Raw genomic sequence first — 24769 nt, forward strand, 5'->3', positions numbered from 1 at the left:
GCACCTTCTCCAAGGGGATGAACACCTTTGACCTGTAAAGATGGCTTTACATAGATCACTGACTCCCAAGATCGAATCTTTGACCCAGTAGTGTTTATTGTGTGAGTTCTTCACCTCATTCGAGCTGTCCTGTTGTGTCAAAATAGGATCACTGCAGTCTAAGAGGAAGAGCGAAAAGGCTGCCATCTGAACAGAGATTGCCAAAACTATGGAATTTCTCAGGCTTCATAGGAAGTCAGGCAGCTACTGCTTGTACGTCTGAGCAGAGGTGGGAGGAAGCAAATGCATCACCAGAAGGCAATGCATTTGGAAGTAATGCATTTAAAAATCAAGAAATTCACATTCTTGTAGTCAGGCTAAGTCCCTTTTAAATCAGAAGAAGAGAAAAAAAAAGAAGAAGAAAAACGAGGAGGAGGAGAAGAAGAAGAGGAAGCAGACGACAACAAGAAGGAAAAAAAAAAGAAACTGAAGATATATTCACAGCACAATATTATATTGAATCTGAGCCAATAAAATTCAAGCCCAACTCAATTTTTTAGCTTTAACTTCTTTTCTTAGGTATTCTATTTTATTCTAACCACACACAAATATCCATTTACAATGAACAGTGGAGTAAATATACACCCGCTGCCCAACATCAGCAGGCTGAACCACTGTCTCCCCTGACTCTGTTCTGTATACAGACAGACTGGTGGGATATCTAAACTGGGCATGGGAAGTGCCCAAGGTTAGATGGTGTGACCTCCCCATGTAAAGTCAGAATACATTGGCAGAGTTCACAGAGTTGAATTTTTTAAACCTGAAACAGTAGCCTGCTCCCACCTGGATTGCCAGGATCATGCTGTATTTATAGAAGGAGTAAAAATTACTTATCAGCCATGAGTGAATACAAGGAGATAAGCAAAGGACATGAGCTTTTTGGTAACTTAACATTGTTCAGTTTACATCAGTAGGCAGCTGCTCTGTGGTCTCACCAGCAGGTACTCAGCAAAGAATTATTATGTTCAATATAGTCAAAGGTTTTTGCTGGTATTTTATGCATTTTCACACCCATCCCAAAGATTTTCACTGTGGCTATGAAGCAAATTTTGTTTTCCCACTTACTCTGCCTCTCTGGCAAACATCTGCTGTCCATGCTGTGCAGTGCCTGTCAATACAATGAATTTTCAATGTCTTTTTTCTTGAAAAAAAACTACAAGAATTATACTAGGAAATAAGATCCTTTTCCTAAAGACCTTCCCTCAAAACCTCAAACATTATTAAAAAAAAGCTTGAATTACACAGGAATATGGTACTATCAGACTTTCCTCTAATTTAAGTTTGTTCTTAAATTCTAAATTTGACCCATGCAGTTTGAACAAAAAAAAAAAAAAGAATAACCAAAGACAGACTGAAACAAAATACAGGGACCTTCTGCTGAATCAGTAGGGGAAATGATGAGGGCAAATAAAGAATATATTGTCACTATTTTTCATACAGAATACTTCTTGTAACTGTATTGCAAGCCATTTATTTTCCCAGACAATCATATGATTTTAAAATAGTTCAAGCTGAGAATTCCTGACCAGATTCTAGAAAAAACAAGAGAACCTGATGTATCAGCTTTTTTTCATTACGAACAGACAAAAGGCCCCATGGGGCACTAACTCCTCATCCAGATCCCCCCTAGGGCCTTCTGTGGCATCCTGTGACAACCTGGGTCTGTCAGAGAAGTGATTTGTAATGCATTCAGGACTACAGAGCTGGCCCCAGATATGTCACTTGGACAAGCCTGTCACTAAAGATGCAAAATTGGATCTGGACCCATGCTGATATTTCACAGTCTGCAAGATGCACATCCGTGAGTCATGACCAGCATCCTGGACACACTTGGAGAGCACCAATGGTAGTAATTTACTAAAGCTTTTCCAAACCCAAACCCTCAGAATCCTGATTAAGCCTGCATGTTTCTTTCCTATCAGCAACAGAAAACAAGCTATAATATTCTAAACTGTGGAGTGAAATAGAATAAACTATAATGGTAGAATCTAATCTTTCTTGTCAGTTAGAACTTGCAAAAAGGACTGAAAAGTGTACACCAAATACTGTAAATAGAAATTGCTGGTTGGAATTCCAGAGATTCCACTTACTGTGTCTTTTCTGCTGGATCAGCCTGCCTCATTCAGAGCTTGGGAAATATTTTCAGTGTCTACAGCCATACAAAACAAATATCCTTACAGCAATATCTGGATCAAACCCTGAATTGCAGGCTGCTCCGGGCAATGCTGTCTGTACTTTCTGCCTTCACGACCGGTACCACTGTATGATAAACAATTCTGCTATTGGCAGTTTATTTATTAAAAAGAAAGCAAAAGCACTGTCTTGAATTTAAATGGGAAAGATCACACTAAAACCACGGAAAAAATATGAATATATCGCAGCACCAAAACCTCAGAGTTTTCTCAACTCGTCTAATGATAATCCACCTCCTTTCCCTCCACTTTCTTTTTAACACTGTACCAAGATGAACACTACCATTCTGCAGCTGAGCCTCTGTGTTCACTTGACTGTTCAGGTCAAATTCTCTCCTTTAAAATTTACTGAAATATATGGAGTTATGCAAACAGAGGACTTGCCCTCCTGTACTCTCTCTTGCTGAGAAACCAGTTTGGTTGTCCGTAAGCCCATGTTTCTAAATTTCCAGGAGCAGAAACACATTGTGGCTTTAAATATAGACTGTCAGTTTGTGGTTTGCGTCTCATGTTACACACAAACGGCTTGAAACTCTAAATGCAAGTTGGGCAACACCAATAATATCTCAGAAAAGTGTCAGTACGCTTTCAAAATGCCCTGTATTTTAATTCCTGAAGGGGGGGGGGGGGGGAACATTCAAATTGAACTTTTCTAAGCTGGAGTTTAGGCGGAAACGTTATTAACTTTGCTTGGTTCTATTCAGGAGCCAGAGTTTGCAGAGCCTGTTTCAGTTCTTCACTCACACACGCGCGCACACAAACACAAAGAGTAAAAAAAGAAAACAGTTTCTTCATAGTTGTTTTTTTTCTTCAGGATTAGTCTCAGGCGTTCTCTTTTTTTTTCCCCCATATAAAATACATTAGACAATCTTTTCCTTAAGCGACAGACTGATAAATCCACTATTATTGTAAGGAAAGGGGGGGGGGTAAGGGTACTCACGTGGTTGAGATGTCGCATTGTTTTGGGAACTCATAATTTACGCCTTTGAAAAATGCCTTATTTGTGTTGACAGTCTCTCTTCCCTGCTCAAAACTGACGGCGGGATTGAACAGAACAGCTGGAAGAACCCAGGAAAATGCTTCTCTTGTTCGGGCTCTCCTTGCCTGGCTCCTGACCCCTTTACAACTGGAAAAGGAAACAGCACATGTGTCATTCTCTTTTGCCTGTGTAGCTCACATGAGCGGGGAGGGGCACCCATTTGCAGATAGCAGTAACTGTATTCAAGTTTTGCAAGTTGGATATATTCCACCACTTTGCTTTTATTAGGCAGCAACCAGTGGAAAGAAAATGATCTTTTCATTCTTAGCCAAACATAGACACACCTACTAAATGCGCTTCCCAAACTCCTAACCACAGATGTTGATATTATTTCTTTAAGTGCAAAACTTGCTGCTGACTCCCCAAAATGCCTACCATCAACGGGTAAAATTGAAAATAAGGTTTTCAATTTTCATTGCCCAGCATCATCCTTAGCACTCACAATCTAACTAATTCTGTCCTTTTAACAGGTGAAAATTGAGAATGGCATTTCCTGGGTCAGCATATAGCATGAATCTACACTGTGCTCAAAATGAGAGGGAACCTGTGGCTACAGCACAGGCTGAGGCACTGGCAACTCCATTCCTAGCCCTGACACAGGCTTCTTATGGTACCTTTGGCAAAATATTTAATCTCTACCCCATTTTGCCACCGGTAGAATAAAGATGAGACAATTGGTTTCCTCCTAGTCTTGGTATATTTATTTAATCTACAGGCAGGCAATGTTTATAAATAATTGGTCTGCAGAGGTTAATTTACTCATACTCCACAGCAGGTTTTTCACCCTGGACTAGGCTACCAGCTCCCTTGTTTATATTGGTGCCATTTAAAGCTATCTGTTTGGCTGCCTGCATGCTGTACTGCAGTCAGTGGTATGCAGTTATTGTAAGCGTGCATACACAGTCAGATTGCAGTTGACATGAACTGCAACTTCTAGATCGCACCAAAATACAGGTAATTTTTAAGGTATATACCTTAGCCACTAAGATGAGTACACAAAGTTTCCATTTTCCTGAAGTCTCTGAGTCAGAATGTATTAACAGCCTGCCTGTGATAGCAAAAACACAGTAACCAACTGTACGGAAGTGGAAAAAACCAGAGTCATGAAATTCAGACTGAGACTATCCTGTTTTGCAAAACTGTCACAGGATATTTTTGTGAAATCATCTCAGTGACCTCCTACAAGAAATCAATGCTGTGAACTTGGTCCACCGTATATATCTAACAGCTATAGCATGGAAAGAACAGTTAGTTATTTACACGCCAATGGCAAATAACAGCTTGTTTGTGAGCAGGGATGCAGTAAATGGCTTTGGTCAGCATTTCCACACTCTGGGCTTGTGGTAGAGAGCCCTGGAATATTTAGTGATAGACAGAGCAAAGCAAGGCAAAAAACAAAGAGAGGGAAATAACAGGAAAAGCTCCTGACATTGCTGCTCTTGTTTCAAATTCCAGTGTGACATTAATTTACACCAAATAGCTTCTCTGTGAAAATACTGGTGGGCAGGTAATTGATTACTGTTTCTTCTGTATTTGAAACACAATGTGCAGAGGTAAAATTGGGGCTTTCTGTTCTGGGCATGAGAATTGTTCTCATGCAAAGTTTTTACATTTAAATCTTTCACCATTCTGATCAAGGACAGGTTGAATGGGCTTTGAGCAACTTGGTCTGGTACAAGGTATCTCTGCCCATGGTAGAGGGGTTGTAATTAGATGGTCTTTAAGGTCAACCAATCTGAACCATTGTATGATGCCTGAGAAACTTCAAAACTGCTGTTGAGAAAAAACTCCTTAGCTGCTGCATATAAACTGAAGGATGGTGGTATTGATGGCTTTATTGTGTTAGAGCTGGTAGTCTGGACCCTTCCCAGGAGCACTGTGGCAATGCATGTATTCAAGGGGGTTGCTCTAAACTGAGCCCAATTACCTCCTGGTGCTTAACCCCTTTCCATCTGTGCAACACTTCCTGCATCTATGTTCTTATTAAAGCTACTCTCCCACCACTAAAATCACTGGAGGAGTTATACCCAAGTTTATATAGGAGGATTCTGGCAGAACCAAGCCCATGTGGGAAAGTCCACTTTAACACCTTGGCATCTTCCCTTTTCTTGGGACTTCTTTCTTTGCTTATTGAATAGACTGGGATTCCCAGAAATCAGAGTGCCATTCCCAAGGCTGTTGTTTGCCTTCAATTAGGTCACTGAAGAGACCTCTATGACCTTTTCCACTCATTAATAGGAAATATGTGATGTTGAAAAGGGAAGGACCATATAGTCCAGCATGCTTCTGAAGGAGTCTGAGACTGGGCACTGAACAAAGAGCATCCCAGTGCTCTCAGCCAATTGGTCCTGGGAGACCAGAGGCAACAAAGGAACCAAAGCAAAAGATGGGAGTGGAGTGCTGGTAGGGAGTGTATGTGATTAATCATTATTTTCCAGTTTTTCTGAAATATCTAACCTTTAAATAGCCATTCCTTCAAAAAAAAAAAAAAAAAAAAAGAGAAAAAAAAGCCCCCCAAAAACTTTAAAGGGAGATAAGAGAAGGTGAGCTGAAAGCAATTTTTATTAAAGGACTATGGCATTCATACAGGATTAACCAGATCTGTGGGATAAGACAGGTATGCTAGGAAGTGTGTGTGTCAGCTCTGTGGTTTTTATCAACCAATTCTTGGGACCACAATGTTCCCATTAACCTACAATAGTATTGGTTTCCTGCCCTGGTGAATACTTTTACATCTCCAGCCTTTGAAAGCTCAGAGTGCTTTCCTGAGTATGGAAACCAAAATTCCGTTTTCTTCTCAGTAGTGCTTTCAGATGTGACCATCCTTTCAGGTCCAAGAGTGTTAGCTCAGAAGAGGGACCTCTTTTACCTCTAATACTGCAGTTTATCCTGCTTCTCCTAAGCACAGCTATGTAATGAATGCACAGTCAGGCCCACATGGTTGTTCCCTTTGATATTATCTTGCTCCAAGATAAATGATATTTCACAGTCATTCGGGCTTGGCAAGCTGATGCTGCATGCTGCAGCTGTTGTTCCCAACAGGAAGGGAGGGTTTAGGTTGCACTTGAAGGAAAATAAATAAATAAACCAAAGGAAAGAGTCTCTCTTCAGGCAGTTATGCCTTATAGCAACAGGACATCAGACTATAAATTCCTGTCTTCGATGAATTTTCATGAGAAAACATAATGTAAAATCTGTGATCTCAGCCTGTAAAAACAGTGGTAAGATTGGAAGAGGCCGAGTCGAAAACCCTCAGTAATGTCTCTTCATTGCCCACCCTGCACAGCCTCCAAGACTCAGAGAAGATGTTTGGATCCCTCACTTGGACGTTTGAGGAGAGGATGTAGCAGTGGTTGAAGAGGCTCTTGCCTGGTTGTGAGTTCAAGATGGGCCTCATGACCGTAGTGATGGCCACGTTTGGATGAGCTAGTGATGTCCTGCTAGGCCACGTGCCATGGTCACCTGGCCAGCTGGCGTGAGAGGTGGTGTTGGCTTTCTCACCTCCTTTGCTGGCTACACACTTCAGGCTGTCTTAAACATGCCAGGCTGCCAAGCTATGTGTGGTTGGGTAGGATGCCAAACTTTGAAGACTTCATGCAGGTCAAACAGAGATGTGTGCTGTGGTGCAGCAGAACCTAGGCTGAATCCTGAAGGAGGGATTCCTTATAGGAAAGCAATTGGCTCTGGACATCCCATGAGATACTATTTTCTACTGATTATCTTCCTCTTCATCTCTGGAAGGAATAATAGTCTATTTATTACCTTGTCTGGTAGGGTCTCTCTCTGCCTTCAGTCCTCTTGTTTCCTTTCTGTTTCTCATTTATTTTTGTGCTGAGAGGGTGAGGAATACTGGCCCCAGAATACTCATCCTCTGTATGGACCATCTCAGGTCTGGTGTAATGTCATGGAGAATGAAGTCTTTGTGACTATGTGAAAGGAACCAATGTAGATTTATTACCCAGGATGGACTATGGTGCTAGTATAACTCATGTTTTATGTGGTGCCTATGTGGTCAGAGACTTTAAGTGCAACTAGATTTTTAAATCCTTGGAACACAGAGCGGGAATTTTCTGTCTGCAGTCATAACAGCAATTGTTACTGAACAAGATCTTGACCCTTGTATAAGGCCAAAAGAGGATTTACTCTGCAGATAAGAGCTCAACTCTCCTTCCTACTTTGTATCTGAGGCATATGTCTTTATTTTTACCACCCCTCTGACTTCCACTTGAGCCTGTGGAATACATACCTATCCCTGGAACACAGCATCCCCCCTGCTTTGTGTTATCACACAGCTATTTGCAGTTAAAGTATGTAGTGTGACTGTCTGTGTTTAAGCCCCCCACTTAATCTGTTAGTTTATTTGGGCCAAATTCTCTTACAATTGTGTCTGTAAAAAGCAGGGGAGCCTCCAGTGTCACTGCAATGCAAATCCTTCTCAAAACATGCCGTCTCTCTGTAAAATGGAAATATAAGGAGAAACTACCTCTTCTCTATAGCCTGGTGCTTGGCTTTCCGTGAACTGTGGTCCATTTAATGACACCATGGAGGGAAGATGTGTAAGGTCAAGAGCTCAGTGGACAGTGACCTGCAGTCTCTGTGACTATCTATAATGTCATGTCCAAAGGTCAGACAGAATGCCTTAGAGCCACTGATTCCCATCTCCTCACCAATCTAATGTCCCACACCACTGAAAAGCACATCTGCTCATACTCTAGAGCAGTCAACAGGATGTTGACATGCTGTTTGATAGTGCATATTTGGAACAGTGGAAACATAATCTGGGTAGATGTGGAGGGAATGAATCATACTATCAGCTCTTGCTGAGTTCAAGAAATCTGAGACCAGGCTTTGGTACACGGATTTCTCATAACAAAAGAACTGAATGATAAATAAAATAAAGTGAATCATGCTGAAATTTAAAACAAAAGGGAAGACTTGCTCACACAAAGCAGAATTAAACACTGGAAGTCATAATTCCCAGAGAATGTGGTGTAGTTAGACCTTCAGTGGGACTGAAATCCATTATTCTTGTTTATATAGATGAGACTGTATTACTGTAGCATAATTTCAATAAGTTGTCTTTTTCTAGGTTGTTGCATAACTCCAAAATGGCCAGAAAATTGACTGTCAAGAGTCTTGATGACTGTGGAGCCTGCTTTGTTTTGTTATCCAAGTGTTAAATTATGCTTTCATGGCTAGTTAGTGCAGGTAAAAATCCTCTCAAAGATGGTTAGTCCATCACCTGGACTGTCCTTTTGTAACATGAAATATGGGCTTGTCTCAGCCTGAGGTCTCTGGGAGGCTGGATCCTAAATTCTTTTGTACTTTACCAAGGGCTTCAGCCCCTTTTGGTAGAAAAGACTGGATACATCACACACAGATGGGATTCATCCAAAGTTGAGATCAGCTGATCACAGTGTGAATGCTTTGACCAAAGCAGTAACTGGGTTGCAGCCAACAAAGGTGCTGGATAAGTGTTTGTTCTTTAAATCCATTCCTGAGTCTGCTTCCCACCTTGCAGCAACACTTAGCCAAACAGACACAGCCAGATTGGCAGATGATATTTCCTGAACTATAATAACACTGAGGTATTTGCTCTTATTTTTAGCTTGCATGTACTATTCTTTCCAGAAAATTGGCATCATTTTAAGATTACTTTCTTCTCTAAGTGCCAAAGCAAAAAGCTCATACTTTGAGCTCATGCTTCTCTTTTCTGTACCTCTGGTCTGTCCACAACTGGCAGAACTTTGGAACAAATTTACTTATTTACAAAGGTACTTGTCTTACAAAATTAATGCTGTTCTGGTAATTTTTATAAGTGCACTTTATAATAACTGTGCTAAATATCTTCTTCATTGTATTGATGTGGTAACAGTCTTCACTTTTCCTTCACCTTGGAACAATTATCAAATCAGAGATACTTCGGTGCAGAGTTTAGTGTTTCAACCCACTATCTGAGCACAAAGATGTCATGTGGTAAAGTCACAGTTACACTGAATGAAGCTGGGGCACCGCGGGGACGTGTGTGATGATCCCAAGACCTTGTTGCTTAGCATTGTTCCTACTACTGTTTTCAAAATAACTCCTCAAAATTATTGGCCCGGGGGAAGCTTGAACTTTTTTCTTATGAGTCATGTGATTGGAGTTGCTTTTATTTTAAAACAACCTGAAACTCACATATTTTTTTTTCATTTTGCAACTTATTTGAGCCATCATGAAGATGTTTCTCTCTGTTTTACTGGTTTTGTACAGGGTGTGGGAGCAAAAGAGTTCCCCAAGGGCAACTAAATGAACTGGACACAGTCCTTAAGGTCTACTACCCCACAATTCCAGCTGAAAATAGGATATGGTCTTAAAGCCAGATAATCTGCTGTTCCTTTTATTTGTGCTGTTTTTATACAAAAATGGATATAGCTCTCTGGTGTGATGGGAATAAAATTTTAGAATGGTCTATTTTAATAATAAACTGCATGCTGATCTTTTTTTTTTTTTACTGCAGTAAAGTCAATTCAGCTGTATCTGATTGGCACTACTTCAAGATTTTTGATGTTCAGCAGGAGAAGAATATACAGCTGCAAAAACCAAAACAAAGCAAAAAAATGTTGAACTGCACATGCTGGAATGGCAAAAAGCCCAACTGCAACAGCTTACCAGACACACTCACAGAGAACTGGGCACTGGGACACACAATGAATGCTTTTGCTGACAATTGCACAATGAGTTTTATTTTGGTTTAATGCAGAGTCCAAGTGTTTCCTTCTGGATAAGGTGCCATAGACTTCCTTGAACCTTATTTAAATGTCGTGTATGAGTGTAGTTGAAGCTTTCAACTGTCAATTCTGCAATGCTCTCTCAGATCTTCTTTTTATTGTTCTGGTGTTCCTATTAGAAATGGGAGGCATTAAACTCCAAGGAAAAGGTGAGATGCTGAGAGTGTACAGAAATTATTCCTTTCTTGAAGTGACCTACAAGCAAACTCTACTGATATATATATATCTATATGTGTACACAATGCTTTATTTGGAAATAGTTTTCTTCCTTATCAAATCAAAGAGCTGCCCAGGAAGTTATAATTCAGGACAATAAACATAATTACAGGGAAAATATCTGAATAGTCTAAACATATCTTTTCTGTATGAGGTAGATAAATATGAATTTTGGCTGGTGAAGTCAGGTGGAAAGAATGTTACACAGAGACTTCAGGAATGGAATTAGTTTATATCAGGAAGTTTTGGGAAAGAACTTAGTTCAGAAATCTCTAGGATCACTGGATCTTGTAATTTTTTTTCAAACACTAAAATAAGAGCTGGAGCAATTTTGTGTAGCACAGTGCTACACTGCTGATTTGTTTCTAAGAGCTCAAACCTGGGTAAGGGAAGCACTGAAGAATGCCCTTATGGCTACCTATTTTTAAGAAAACACAAAGCTTTTTCTTAATTTTAGGCACATGATTAGGTCATGTTACAAGTTGAAGGCATGCTTAAAGATTTTCCTGATTACTGAAGGCTTCCTATAAATATTCATATATGGACTCTTCCTCTACAACATCACCCAAATTAAATTTCTGAATTAGACTCTATGATGAGTCAGTCTATTGAAGAAACTTTTTAAAGATAGGGGTTAGTGTCATTTTATGTAACTTCAGTATTTGAGGTATTAGTCACATAATCTATCCTAGTCTTCTGCATACCCTCTGGAGTGAAAGGCGTAGATAAAGGTTTCCAGAAGGTGATTCGTTCTGTGGCTAAAATTAGGTGCAATGAACAACATCATAATCAATAATTTTCTCTCCCCCCCTAAGAAAAAAACCAACGCCCTTCTTTGCTGAGATCCAGACATAAAGGATGTTGCAGCTTTTCTATGAATATTTAAATTTGCTGTTTCTATTCTGGCAGTGTTTCACACTCCTCACAGAGGCCATCCTGCTTGTACTTAGCAAATACACACAGAATCCTACTTTTACCATTTAAAATTGCTGGTATGCTTTGGAATAGTGGGCAATCAAATCCTCATTTAAGTAAGTGTAACTGATTACATGCACTATGTAGCACGAATAAACACTCTGTGTTAATTAACACTCTGTATCAATATTCCATCATTTCGATTTTCACCTGCCATAATCTTCTGCTGTTTTCTTTTTTTAACTTCAAAAAATAATTCTCAGATGTTCTCAGAAATGTTCTGCTGTGATGGGTTGACCCTGGCTGGGTGCCAGCTGCCCATTAAAGCTGCTCCATCACTGCCCTCCTCAGCTGGATGGGGGAGAGAAAAATATAATGAAAGTTTCATGTGTTGGGATAAGGGCAGGGAGGGGTCACTCATCAGTTATCATCATAGGAAAAACAGACCTGACTTAGGGAAAAAAAAATATTTATTTTATTGCCAACCAAATCAGAGTGGAATAACAAGAAATAAAACCAAATCTTAAAACACCTTCCACCCAGACCTCCTTTCTTCACAGAGCACAATTTCTGATTCTCCCTCCCTCCTCCCCACCAGTGGCACAGGGGTATGATGAATGGGAGTAGTGGTCAGTTCATCTCATACTGTCTCTGTGGTTCCTTCCAGCACGGGGTGGGACATGGGGAAGGTTTCTAGCAGCTACTCACAGAAGCCACCCCTGTGATCTGCACATTACCAAACCCTTATCATGCAAACCCAATACATTTACTTACAGTATCAATAAATTTAAATAAAGTGGTGTAATCACATATTATACATAATGCCATAAAAGCTTTAATTGCTTGAAAAGTACAGTAATTAAAGCCAAATAAAGTTGTATTATTTTATTTCTTTTACTGTTGGTTAATTTTTTTTTTAACATTAATTCAAATCCTGACCTTTCTCTGAAAACCTCTGCAGGCTGTGACTGTAGTCACTCAGTCAGAATGGTTGTTCTCAGTATTAATGCAGTCAAAAATTTACTCAGCAACATTGTATTAGGACTGTGTTAGTAGATACTTGGAATACAATTTTAGATATGGTTTTTAACAGTGAGATGGAGATATACAAGCTCTAATAGAATTTTTTTTCAAATGAAGCAGTTAACTTCTACTAAAGAAGTGCAATTGCAAATGCTTAATAATTTATCCATCTGTTTATTCACACATTGGCTTTAATGACATGTTCTTTCAAGTTTAGAACTGGGAATAACCCCTAGAAATCTGTATTTCACTAGATACCATTAAATTATACTATTTTTCTTTAGTACTTTCAAAGTTCTGGATTTTCGCTGTACATAATAGCCTAAAATAATTAATTTTTGGGCTGTAGCATCACACATTTGATATCTATACAAGTAGTACTGTGAGAAAAAGGAGAGAAAAAGTATGAATGTATCTAGGGCATTTGGCCCCAATTTTTTTAGAACTTATTGATCTTAGAGTATCTCAGCTGAAATACAAAATTAAACATGAAATGTTAGTGTCTTCTTGGTATCTGATCTCATTGAAGAGAATACCCAGATTTTGCTATGTGTATGTATAAAGCCATTGTGGTTCACAAGTGTTATGATAGTATTTTGTTCTTTTAAGGTATTCAAAATGTGAAATTCACCTGAAAAAATCCGAAACACATCCACCAAATAACATTGTTATTTTTCTCACATGTTACCATAACTTCTGCTGCTGCTAGCTCTGAGCTGTTTTCTTCTAATCACTGATGATCCAGCCCAACTACCCTGCTGCTAATCCAGCCCAGACTCTGAGCATGTTAACAGCTGCATCCAGTTATCTGTACCCCACAACAAATTAGCTGTGCATGTATATATGAGCAATGTGACTCACTTAGCATATCAGTTAACATTTCTATATTGTCCACTAAAGTCACTATTGACATAGCAGTCAATGCAATAGCAAATTGAATAGCCATGGGCAATACGTAGACATTAATTACACACACTCACACACAAAGTATTTATGCTTATAGTCAGCTTTTCAATGCCTTTCAAGTTTTGGAATGCATGTGAGGAGTTTCATTAATTCTATTAATATGTTTATCATTATAGCTGAAGTAAGACTAATGAGGTTCAACAAAGGCAAGTGTAAGGTACTGCACCTGGGGAGGAATAGCCCCAAGTACCAGTATAGGTTGGGAGCTGATCTACTAGAGAGCAGCTCTGCAAAGAAGGACCTGGGAGTTTTGGTGGATGACAAGTTGACCATGAGCCAGCAGTGAGCCCTTGTGGCCAGGAGGGCCAGTGGTATCCTGGGGTACATTGGAAAGAGTGTGGCCGGCAGGTCAAGGGAGGTAATTCTCCCCCTCTACTTGGCCCTAGTGAGGCCCCATCAGGAGTGCTGTGTCCAGTTCTGGACTCTTCAGCACAAAACAAGAAACGTTTGAGAGGGTCCAGTAGAGAGCCACAAAAATGATGAGTGGTCTGGAACATCTCTCTTATGAGGAAAGGCTGAGGGAGATGGGCCTGTTTAGTCTAGAGAAGAGAGGACTGAGAGGGGATCTCATTAATGCATATAAATATCTCAAAGGCAGTGTCAAGAGGATGGTGCCAGACTCTCTGCAGTGGTGCCCAGCGACAGAATGAGGAAGAATGGTCATAAGCTAAAACACAAGAATTTCCATGTCAACATGAGGAAGAGTTCCTTTACATTGAGGGTGGTAGAGCACTGGAACAGGCTACCCAGCAAGGTCGTGGAGTCTCCTTCTCTGGAGACATTCAAAACCCACCTGGATTCCTGTGTAATCTGCTCCAGGTGACCCTGCCTTAGCAGAGGTGGTTGGACTGGATGATCTCCAGAGGTCCCTATCAGCCCTAATGATTCAGGGATTCTGTGTTTCTAGCAATTGTCTGTATGTACTCTGCTAGTGAGCTGATATTGCAAAATTGCTGTTTTCTGGTAGAGTGCTGTTATTTGGATCCCTTAGAGGAACAGAACATCATCTACAATGTACTGACAGAAAAGGTAGGAAACGTTTTTTCTGATCACTGGGGAAAAAAGATTTAGAACATCTTGCACTGCAAATATTATATATAAAGAGAAATATACCTATAATATTGAGATATAAAGAGGTTTTCTCCATTTAGAAGTCACATTAGTTTGACACAAATAAAGTAAAAATCTTATGTCAGACTAAAACTTATATCAACATAGTCTCTCCTTGTAAAATATGCACAAGTACAGTGAGAATTCATTTCATGTCCATTTTACTCTTAACTCAAGTCTTTGTCACAGATAGATATTGATAACTCTTGAGTTTTTTTACCTCTTGACTCTGCTAAGAAGTTACCTTCCACTGGGGCCATGGCACAGTGTTGTGGTTAGAGCTCATTGTGGACAAGTGAGATCGTTGATTTCATGCTCCCAGGGTGAAAACCCCTAGGAGCATTCTGGGTTTCTGGGTAGACACTCTGGCCTCTGAATTATTTCTTTGCTTTTTCACTATCAGACATCTGTTTTGAATGGTGCGTTAATAATTGGGAAGGCAGAATGTTTGCTGTACAGGACTTGGATTCACGTTTGGACTTTCCCTGTGCCCCACCATCTCCAGGTTGAGAGGTCCATGTGGGAACCCATTGAGTGTGAGAGGGTATGATCACCCCATGGAGAAACAGAGGTTACCTGTTAAAGGAGAGAAGGGGAGGACATCTCTTAGGTATGCTAACTTGCCTCTTGATGTCATTTAATTTTCCTCTACTGACTGTACAGGGACTTTAGCTCCCTTACACGTACTGGCTGAAATTCCTGGGAAGGCCATTTGACTTCTTGAAACCACGTGTTTTTCACTTCTACAAAAAGTCTCATCAGCTGTAGTTCTTTGTAAAATGTCTGCAACAAACAACCCATGACTGACCTCACCTCTTCTGGAAACTGTTGGCTTGAGCTAACTTCTGTGGTCTTGTCAAAATTAGGAGACCAAGAAGCAGCAACATGGAAGAGCTTTTTCTTTTCCATCTCTAAAGCACAGTAGATACATAACTTTAAGTATATTGGGTTTATCATTCATACAAAGCCAGGCCTTGCTGCAGAAATAAATCTGATTAGCTTATCAGAATGAAGATCAAGAGGTAATATGAATATTGCTCCCAAGCATCTCAGTGGGAAGAAAAAATCAGGTACTAAAAGAGGGTTTGAATCTAATGGAATAAATTAATGTTAACAATTGTGCAATTACTCTGTAACAATATAAGGGATAAAAAACCACATGTTTTCTTAGCAACCAAGATTTGGAACAAAGTACTGAGAAAAAGAATGAATTTTTTTAGTTCTTGAAATCTTACAGACACCTCACTGAAAGATTTATGAGTCAAAGAGAAGTTATTAGTTCAATATCATTCTGTGGCCTGAGTGGCCTTGAAGATATTAATCCGTGAATCAGCCAGTGAAAATCTATGGCCTGTAAAGGACAGAGTATCCGACAACAGGATCATGACGTCTCTTCTGTCCCTAAAGGCCACAGGCAGATGAAACCATTGGTATTAGCTCACTGCAGAGCTCAATGTTGTAGCACTGCTCAAGGATTTCACTGTAAACCACCTCCTTGGTTCTGCTTTTATGTGTATATAAGTAGATTTGAGACCTACACATTCAGTCATGAGCACAGAGAGTGGGGAGTGTCACCAAGCAAGCTATCAGTGTGACATTTTCAAGCTGCTGGCTGACTGCAAAGTGACATACAACCATATACATGAAGCATATGGGGAGGCAGGAGACATATATCAGACAGCAGCTGACATATCAGGTCTGGGACAGCTTCTACCGGGAAAAGCAAATAGATTGCAATTCCAGACAGAGTGTTTTAACTCTTTTCTCGTCGCCTACGGAGACTTTAATTTCTTATATTTGTACAATCCAAATAACTTATGTTCAAGATTAGTCCTTTTGCTGTACATTACTTCTGCTCTTAATGCACCAAAGCACAGCTTATTTTCTGTTATCTCACTGTAAAAGTGGGATAAACCTGTTAGATTTGTGCTCGGTACTTTGACCTCAAAAGAGTAGAGTAACTTCATATTTATCACTATGTAACTGAGACTGATATCAGGTGTTAGATTTAATATCAGCCATCCCTTCATGAAAGAGAGGGCCAAAGTCTCTGCTGATGTAAAATGATAGACCTCATCTGTAAATAAAAGAGATTCTGACCTGGTGTTCAGAATACTTAAAAACTACCCAGCAAGAACAACTGAGTAGGAGGATGTATTGTTTTCTACTTTATTCCATGATTTCACTACAACTACTTTTCTCAGCGTGAGCCCCAGCCATCAAAGTTTCTTGCAGTAGAGTCATTCACTACAGGCTTTCCCTGCTATCCTGCTGTGGACATTAGTGTGATGCCATGAGTTCTCTTGCACCTGCAGTTACAGCTTCTAAATAGATTGGTGTCCCCTGGAAATCATGTAATATTTCTCCTTGCAGTGTAACCTCTTCTTCGCAGGTGTGACAAAATGTGCTCTACCAAAAATAACCTGCTTGTTGTTACTTTCCCAAAATGCTCTCGAAAGGATGTGGTGTTACCAGCAAATGTTATGCTGACAAAACTTGTGGCAAACCAAGGGGTCAGGGATGGTTTGGTGCATGAAAGTGAGAAGTAAGAGATGATCATATGGTTTAGTAGAAGGCAACAACATAAAAAATAATAGTAGCTGATGTATTTCAACATATAGTATTTTAGTAAACAATAGGAAATTACATAATATTGCAGAAGAACATGAAAAGGGTAAGAAAAAGGAGTGGGAAAGAAATTCTCCTTTTAGAAACAGGCAAAGGAGGAGTGGAGATAGATGATGACTATTCTGTTAAGTGTAAGAGTGTAAACCAAGTTACCTCTGAATGAGACATTCTGTCTATCTCTGTCCTTCAGGGTGTCAGGAAGCAGGGTAGGTGTGCCAATACTGTGTGGAGTTTTTCTGGAAGGGAAAGCAGCTCTGGCAAAACTCTGTACTGCTATAGTTGTATTGCTTCTGGACATAGCACTGCTAAATAAACTAGCTTTTCATGACGCACCCTCCCCACACAAGGAAGGTCTTTTCTATGTCCTCTGCAAACGGTCACCCAGGAGGTTCAAACTGGTAAGCCTCCGGACCACAGTTCAAGTACATGAACCACAAGGGCAGTCATCATCTTATTTAATGTAATCAGAAAACCAGTTTTGTCTTGGAGCCAAACTTTAGGGAGAGTCATGCACTGAGCCAACTCCCCACTATCTCAAATATTTCTCAGCAGTGAGAACTGGGCTCCTTCTTCTCTGGTCCAACTCCAAGGAATGCAAAGTATACTTCTTTTTTCTTCTCTTCTTTTTTGGTTTTAACTTGTGCAGTTCATACTCTGTTTCTGGTCTATCTTGAAAATTGTCGCTTCAGCATTCAACACTGTCAGAAATGTTTATCTCATTAGAAGGGCTGGAAAAGCACTGCAATAAAGTAAAATTAAATCACTACAGTAGCTTGGATATTAGTGACAATGTAGGAAAATGATAGCAACAAGAATGGCTGAGGAGGTTTTACAGCACCCTAGTGCCTAACACTGTAGCAATTCTTCAAAACAACTGTTATTTCTTTTTCATGTTTGCTTTTAATATCTACTAATTTTTTTTGTACCAGATTCTTCTAAGCAATGTAATAATGTTTCTTTCTTTTATGCTTTATGAAATCCTATGGAATTCTCAGGTTTTCTAATGTCTGAATGCTATTTATGAGGCATCTGTTTTCAAAACTGAGGGTACCTGTTACTAAATTCACTCTGTTTGAATTATATGACATGCAATTCTACTGAAGTTTCTGGAAGGAACTTGTATCAAAGTGGTTCCATATGCCCCAGGATGGGACTGCAGACTCTAAAACCAAATGCTACCCTCTTGGAAAACTCCTTGTAATATATTGCAGTTGATGATTTGCCAGTAGGCTTCGAAGGTCTATGTTATACATGTGCAGTTCACCAGAAGGGGAATATATCCTTGGGAGACAATGAAGAAAAAGATGGAGACCAATGCTGATGAACTGTCACTGAAAGCCTTTTGACAGAAAGGAGACTTTGAAAATAGCAATATCAATGATTAATCTTGGTATTTGTTCTCCAGACTAGTGCTGGTGGATGCTTTCACTAGAAAAACGCTGCAGGTATTTTATTATTCCTTTATGCAGAGGAACCTGCTATAGTTTTTCATATATAGATATGCCATTGCTTATCTAAGTGTACCAGTAAAAACTGTCTTGGCAAAAAGCTGGAATCATAATTTGCTTCTTGAGATGTTTTTTATTATCCTTTTTCCTATGATGAATATTTTTCATGTTTTTAAAACTCTTGTGCCTAGATAATTCTATACCAAACAGATGAAAATTCCTGTAATTCCTGTCAGTGCAGAAATATCTGAAGGCAAAATAAATTAATAAAAAGGTCTCAAATCACTGAAAACTTTGAGAGAAAGATTTTGGCAAAAATTCACAAACCAATCAGTGAGGTTTGCTGATACATGAGCCAATTAGGACATAATGTACAAAGAAAAAAAAAAGTGAGTGTAATTACATACTTCATGCATGTCAAAGAATAGTTGCATATGCACGTCACTTATCAAACTATTTCTCTTACTTTTCTGCATATGTAGGTCCAATGCATCACATTCACAGTGGGACCAAGTTCCAGTACTGAGACACTTGTTCTCTCTTGTGTTGTCATAATCTAGAGGCCAGAAGAGAAGCCATCCTCTCTTACAATATTTCATACCATTCAACCCATCTCAGTGCTGAAGGCTGGCGTGTAATCTGCCCACTTGTAGTTCATGTGACTGGCTGCAAAAGAAGTCATGTCCGTAGTCATATATTTGCACTGTGGCAGCTTGGAACCGTGCTATTACCCACTAAAGTTTACAGAAGCTGAAGGCTCGGCTTACTGCCCTTTAACACTGTAAAATATGCAGCTGCTTGATATGGAACAATGTTAAATGTTCAGTCAGAAAGATACACAAAGGAAATGTTCCAAAACAAAATGTCCCAAAACAAAAGGAGTGCTGAAGCTTTCTTGTATGGCTCTTCTGGACTGTCTAATGTGTTGTCCACTTTGTGAAGTAAGCTGAATGCTTGTTGCCTGCTTTTGGTTGTCCTTGGAAATGAGGGACCATCTCACTGTTTTTTCTTGTTGAAGTAGACAAACTTCAAAAAATAGCAGATCTTCACTTCCCATTACTTTTTTGGAAATGATCCATGAAAGGCAAGACCAATATTTAAGCGGATTCCCAGGGACAAAGCAGCTGGGTCACTCTAAAGAGCTGCATATCTGAAATGGGAGAGAAATCACCTAGCAGTTTTCTTCCTAAATTCAACGTATTTATTCTCCTGAGCTTTTTGTGGCCTCTTTCCATTTCAGATCATAAGATAGTTCATCCTCTATCCATTCATCTATAATGATCAGTTAGTTACTGAGGCCTGGCTCTGTGTTGAATGCTGTTAATGGTTCTGTATATATGTAATGCAAACATATTGAGTAGTATGTGTTAATGTAATTATTCTGTTGCTTGTTCAGAACTCCACTAATTCCTTTAAAAGAAAGTGAGGGGTTTTGCTTAATTGAGGCTTGTTTTCTTGATGAATTACCCTATGCTTTCCGGAAACTTTGAAAATCTGTCTCTTTATCTGTTTGATATTCCCCAGCTGGTAAGTACCATTTCCAGTTATCTGATATTTTAGTTGCTTCAACTAGTATGCTTAAGGTTTGGCTGCTCCAAACTGAGGGTCTGACCCTGCCTATCCTGACCAAATCTCGTTTTTTTCAAAGAGCTACTATTAATTGTATTGATCCAGGACCAAACACAAGAAAAGCATGGATAAATAACAACAGTCCCCTTGCTTTTTCTAAATTCTCTTGCTGTGTTTACCAGCAATGATTTCTGTGTACTTGCAATGCTTAAATGTTATGTCTTTGTACTTCTATATATTAAACCTCTGGTCCTTTTCCCTGCCTTTGCTGATCTCATTCACCACCTACCTATGCATGTATTAAATCCTACTGAAATCCAGGTAAGTCACATTCTCTCCCCTGAATTTCCAAAGATGCTGTATTATGCCTTTGAAGACTTTCCTAATAAAACATTGCTCCAGATTAAGTTAGCAACTCAGAAAGCTACATCTTACAGAAAAGTTAGTCATATGAACTTGTAATTAATGTTTTGTCCTCTCTGACCCAGTTTTGAAAGTCAGAGTTATCTGACACTATCCTGTTAGGTCTCACCCCTCTGCCTACATTTAGCACAAAAGGAAGGGGCTTGAGCACTTAATACAGTCTCCAGGGAATGATGACACTTCCAGGGGCTGTGTTTCTTCCCATCAGGACAGTAAAGAAAAGTAGGACAAGATGTGACACGACCACTGTGTTCAGTTTTGGGTCCCTCACTAAAAGGAGGACACTGAGGTGCTGAAGCTTGCCCAGAGAAGGGCAGTGAAGCTTGAGGAAGGGTCTGGAGCACAAGTCTTATGAGGAGTGGCTGAGGGGGCTGAGGATGTTTAGCCTGGAGAAAAGAAGGCTCAGGGGAGACCTTATCTTTCTACAATTACCTGAAAGGAGATTGTAGCCAGGTGGGGGTCAGTCTCTTCTCCCAAGTAATAAGGGATAGAAAAAGAGGAAATGGTCCCAGGTTGTAGCCGGGGAGGTTTAAATTGGATATTAGGAAAAGTTTCTTCAAAAAAAAGAGTTGTCAAACATTGGAACAGGCTGCCAAGGAAAGAGATGGAAACTCTATTCCTGGAAGAGTTCAAAAAAAGTGTTGATGTGGCATCTAGATACATGATTTAGTGCTGTGGTAGATTAATGGTTGGACTCAGCGATCTTAAAGGTCTTTTTCAACCTAAAAAGTTCTATGTTTCTCTGACAGCAACTTGTACACAGCTTTTTATTCTGTTTGTGGGTTGTCTAAATATGTCAGCTCCACTCTTTCAACTGAGATTCTTTTTTTCTAGGTTGTGATATGTGCAATACTGATGGATATACGGATCATGCTGATTAATTTTATGACTAAGGGAAAGCATTAGGTGTTTCCAAACCATGATTCATCCACTCCTTTTTAAACGTGCAATTTAGGCTGTGACAAATAGCAACTGAGAAGTTCCTATTTCTGTCCACTCTCTATAAAGGTAGTCTAGACTGCCTACCTTAGGATCCTACCTACCTCAGGATCCTACCTACCTCAGGATGCTAACCCTGAAGACTTTATAAGTTAGGTGATGTGCATCTCCTCTGTGATGTGACTCACTATCTGTGTTTATATTTGTTGTTGCTTTTTGGCAGTAGATATAATAATGTAGACTAACTCTGCATTGGGTGCTGCAGTAGGTGGTCTGAATGTGGTCTAGAAATGTTAGCTAGGATTTGCAAGTATATATATGCAAATATATGAGGCACAATAAAACCACATCAAATGGCACATAACAATAAAAAAAGGATTTTACTGTATTAGGCACCTTTGAATAGTCTAGACTTCAGTTCTTTATTGTGTTTTGTTTTACTAACATATGTAGTCTAGATTTTTGGTTTTTTCCCCCCCCCCAAGTAGCTTGTCTCCAATAACCTGTGAATAACCAGACAAGGGGAATCTGGCATGGCTGGATAAATATTTTTGTACATCCAGGAACAAGGAAATGGCTGGGTTCATCATTGGTGGGACAATACTAGGAAACGATTTATGTTCTTTAGTAGGAAGATGTATTTTCCCAGGCCCCAGGAAAAATGAGGTGATGCTTTGTGCACTTTGTATCAGCCTAGCAACAAGTGAAGAAGGAGAAATTGGGTCCAACAGACTTGTGGGCAGGCAACGAGGAACATTGAAGAGTCAAACCTCACAGGGCATTTTCCTGTTCCTGTCTTCTGTCTTTAGCTGTGAAAAAAAACATGAGAGTGGGAAAGGAATACACAACGGGCTTTGTGAGGCAGCAAAAGAAAATAAAGGGAGGGAGGGTGGCTGATATGGTGAGACTAATATCCAGTGGATATCAACTAAGAGAAAACGTAGTGATTCAGTGATTCCATCTTCAAGCGTAATAATATTTTACATGTAATTCTGCAGGCCTATGGCCGAAATCTTTTAACTTTTTCATTAATAACCTTCCTGATGCAATAGAATTTGTGTTTATTTAAACTGTAGAGGCACTTGAAAGGATACTGGAGAAAAAGATAAGAATTCAAACTAATTCTGGTATGCTGATGACATGGTTGGGAAAAACCTGGAATGACATAGCATAAAAATAGAAAGTATGAGATGCCAGAGAGAGAAAGGAAAAATCAAGAGCACTGTAGAAAAGATGTGAAGCAATTGAAAAGATTTCAGGGGAGACTGAGCAGATGATCATTACTGTAGTAAACATGACCAGCAATAAAATGCTGAGAGAAAAAAAAATGATGGTTTAGGCCCTTGGCCTATAGAAAAGATGCCTTAGAGCAGAAAGGATCACAAATGTGCAAATACATATAAAGCTGCTGGTTTTATGATTGCAGAGCCAAGACAAGAAGCAACAGGACCAAAATACTGATCCAGTCTAAAGAGCTAGGTAGTCACTTGATCATGGTAATACTATGTGATGTTATACAAGTTATATAACAATACTATGTTATACAAGTCAATGTTAATGGAGAAGAAAAAGACTCCTTAATTCACTATTTCCATACTTAATTCCATACCTTGGTTCTGTTCTAAACATTTTGTTGCCTTGGCTCAATTTGGATCTTAAATAATCTTTATATTCTATCCCAACATCTAGAATGGTAAAGGGAGTAAAGATGGCAATAGGAAAAATTATAACATGAGTAGGAAACCTAAGTGGTCTTAAATCAAGAGAGAAAAAACACTGTTTTCAGCATGGGCATTTTTTCATTTGCATTTTTGTTTAAAATAAATAATCTCTCCCAGCTGCCTGTTTGTAGGTTTAAAAACAACCCCAAATGCTTATTCTCCAACTGGGTAGTATCAAAAGGAATTAATTAATTCCACTTGGTTAATTAATTTGGTTTGATGGACTTCAACATTGCAAGGCAGGGTGGCGTACTAGATTAGATTTTCCAGTTATGTTTCAAGTCTTAATAATGAGAATAACACAAATCCTATGTTTCTTTATAAGTACTCATAGAGCATATTTTAAATCCTTAGTTTAGAAGTGGGTGTTTCTCGTTCCAGGCCGTAGCTTGCATTAGTTTCTTCTGGGGTTTGGGGGGTGAAACTGGAACACTCACAAATTGTGTTCAAAACTAAAGTGTGTCTCTGGGAGGTGAGGAAACTCATATCAGCATTTAGTTTGAAGAATCTTTCAATCTCAGCAAGAGCTCTGGGGTTTTTATTTGCATTGAGAAAAAAACACGGTGCAACCAAAGTAGAAAGATAGCAAAAGTCCCAGAGAAAAATTCTGATTATCTTAGGCCTTGGCATTTAAAAGCACACCAGAATATTTTCCTGCCCTTTTTTTTCATGTCCTGCTGTCTAATCTCAGAATCATTCTGCACTCTACAACAAATTCCAAATTATTATTATTATTGTTATTATTAGTAGTATTACTTTTTTTCCCCTTCTCTTTTCTTTGTACGTGAACTGAAAGACTTAATTTTTATCATGGTGAGGCCCAAACACAAAGACCCAGCAGCTAAAACACAATAACAGCAGCTGAAATCATCTCCATGGGAAAGGAAGGGAAGGGGTCAGGACAATGTCCTGGGATCCCTAACACTTGCACTGGCTCCTTCCTCTCTTATATTTCACTGAGAGGAGCTTTGCAATCACTGAGGCAGGAAGGAGAGTTTGGCAGCCACTGCTTGGCTCCTGATATCCAGGAGGAGCAAGAGGAAGGATACAGCAATGCCTGGATAACCAGCTAGACAGAAAGCCAAAAATGTCCTTACCATTTTGTCATCTCAGTTTCTTCCTTATGCAGCTCTTGGAGGCCAGCCTGTATCAGGGCCAAAACCCCAGGCTGAGAAGGTGGGCAGTCATCCCACCTTCCTAGGGATGCACTGGGCTTCCTGCACAGCCAGAAGCCTACTCGCATAGGACAGCAGCCCTCTACTGATGCAGACCTGTACAGCTCTTGATATATGCATCAGCCGGAAGACATTCTAAGGGAGACATCACATATTTTTGTCTTTTGTTTACTGTTTAAATATTTCCCTTCAGAAAGAGAAAATGGTTTTCAGAATTTAGAACTGTGATTGCAATTTAGACAACTATTTCTTTTTCCTTTTCTCTATCCCTGGTTTTGGCCTTGTTAATTACATCTCTCCATTGCCCATCATACCTGTTTACTCTTTTCCTTTTCACCCTGCTCTACTTCTTTCTTTTCCTGATTTCTTATTTTCAAGAAAAAAGAAAGAACTCCTCACATTTCTTCGAGTCTCCTTATTTCTTGTTTAAAGTTGCTCAACCCTTCCCAAAGCCTGGATTTTCTTCACAGTAGAAAACAAACAAAAGGTCTAGCATCCTTTCCCTATCTCTGAACTAAGGCATCCTGAAAGAGGAAGGCTCAGATAAACATCTACTCATCTCCAGCACTCCCAGATACAGCTCAAAGAGTCTGCTT

At 39.5% G+C, this 24769-nt stretch overlaps 1 protein-coding gene across 1 annotated transcript in view; it reads right to left on the reverse strand.

Annotated features, from left to right (window-relative positions):
• GYPC (glycophorin C (Gerbich blood group)) overlaps positions 1-3377 on the reverse strand; it is a 30607-nt gene extending 27230 nt beyond the window's left edge. The window contains exon 1 of the mRNA XM_027636682.1: positions 3172-3377. Coding sequence (XP_027492483.1) covers positions 3172-3205 — 34 coding nt within the window. The 5' untranslated portion in view covers positions 3206-3377. The remainder of the gene's footprint in view (positions 1-3171) is intronic.
• Between the last annotated feature and the right edge of the window lie 21392 nt (positions 3378-24769).

Source organism: Corapipo altera, unplaced genomic scaffold (assembly GCF_003945725.1).
Source record: "Corapipo altera isolate COAL_440 unplaced genomic scaffold, ASM394572v1 45, whole genome shotgun sequence".
NCBI classification, from domain to species: Eukaryota; Metazoa; Chordata; class Aves; order Passeriformes; family Pipridae; genus Corapipo; species Corapipo altera.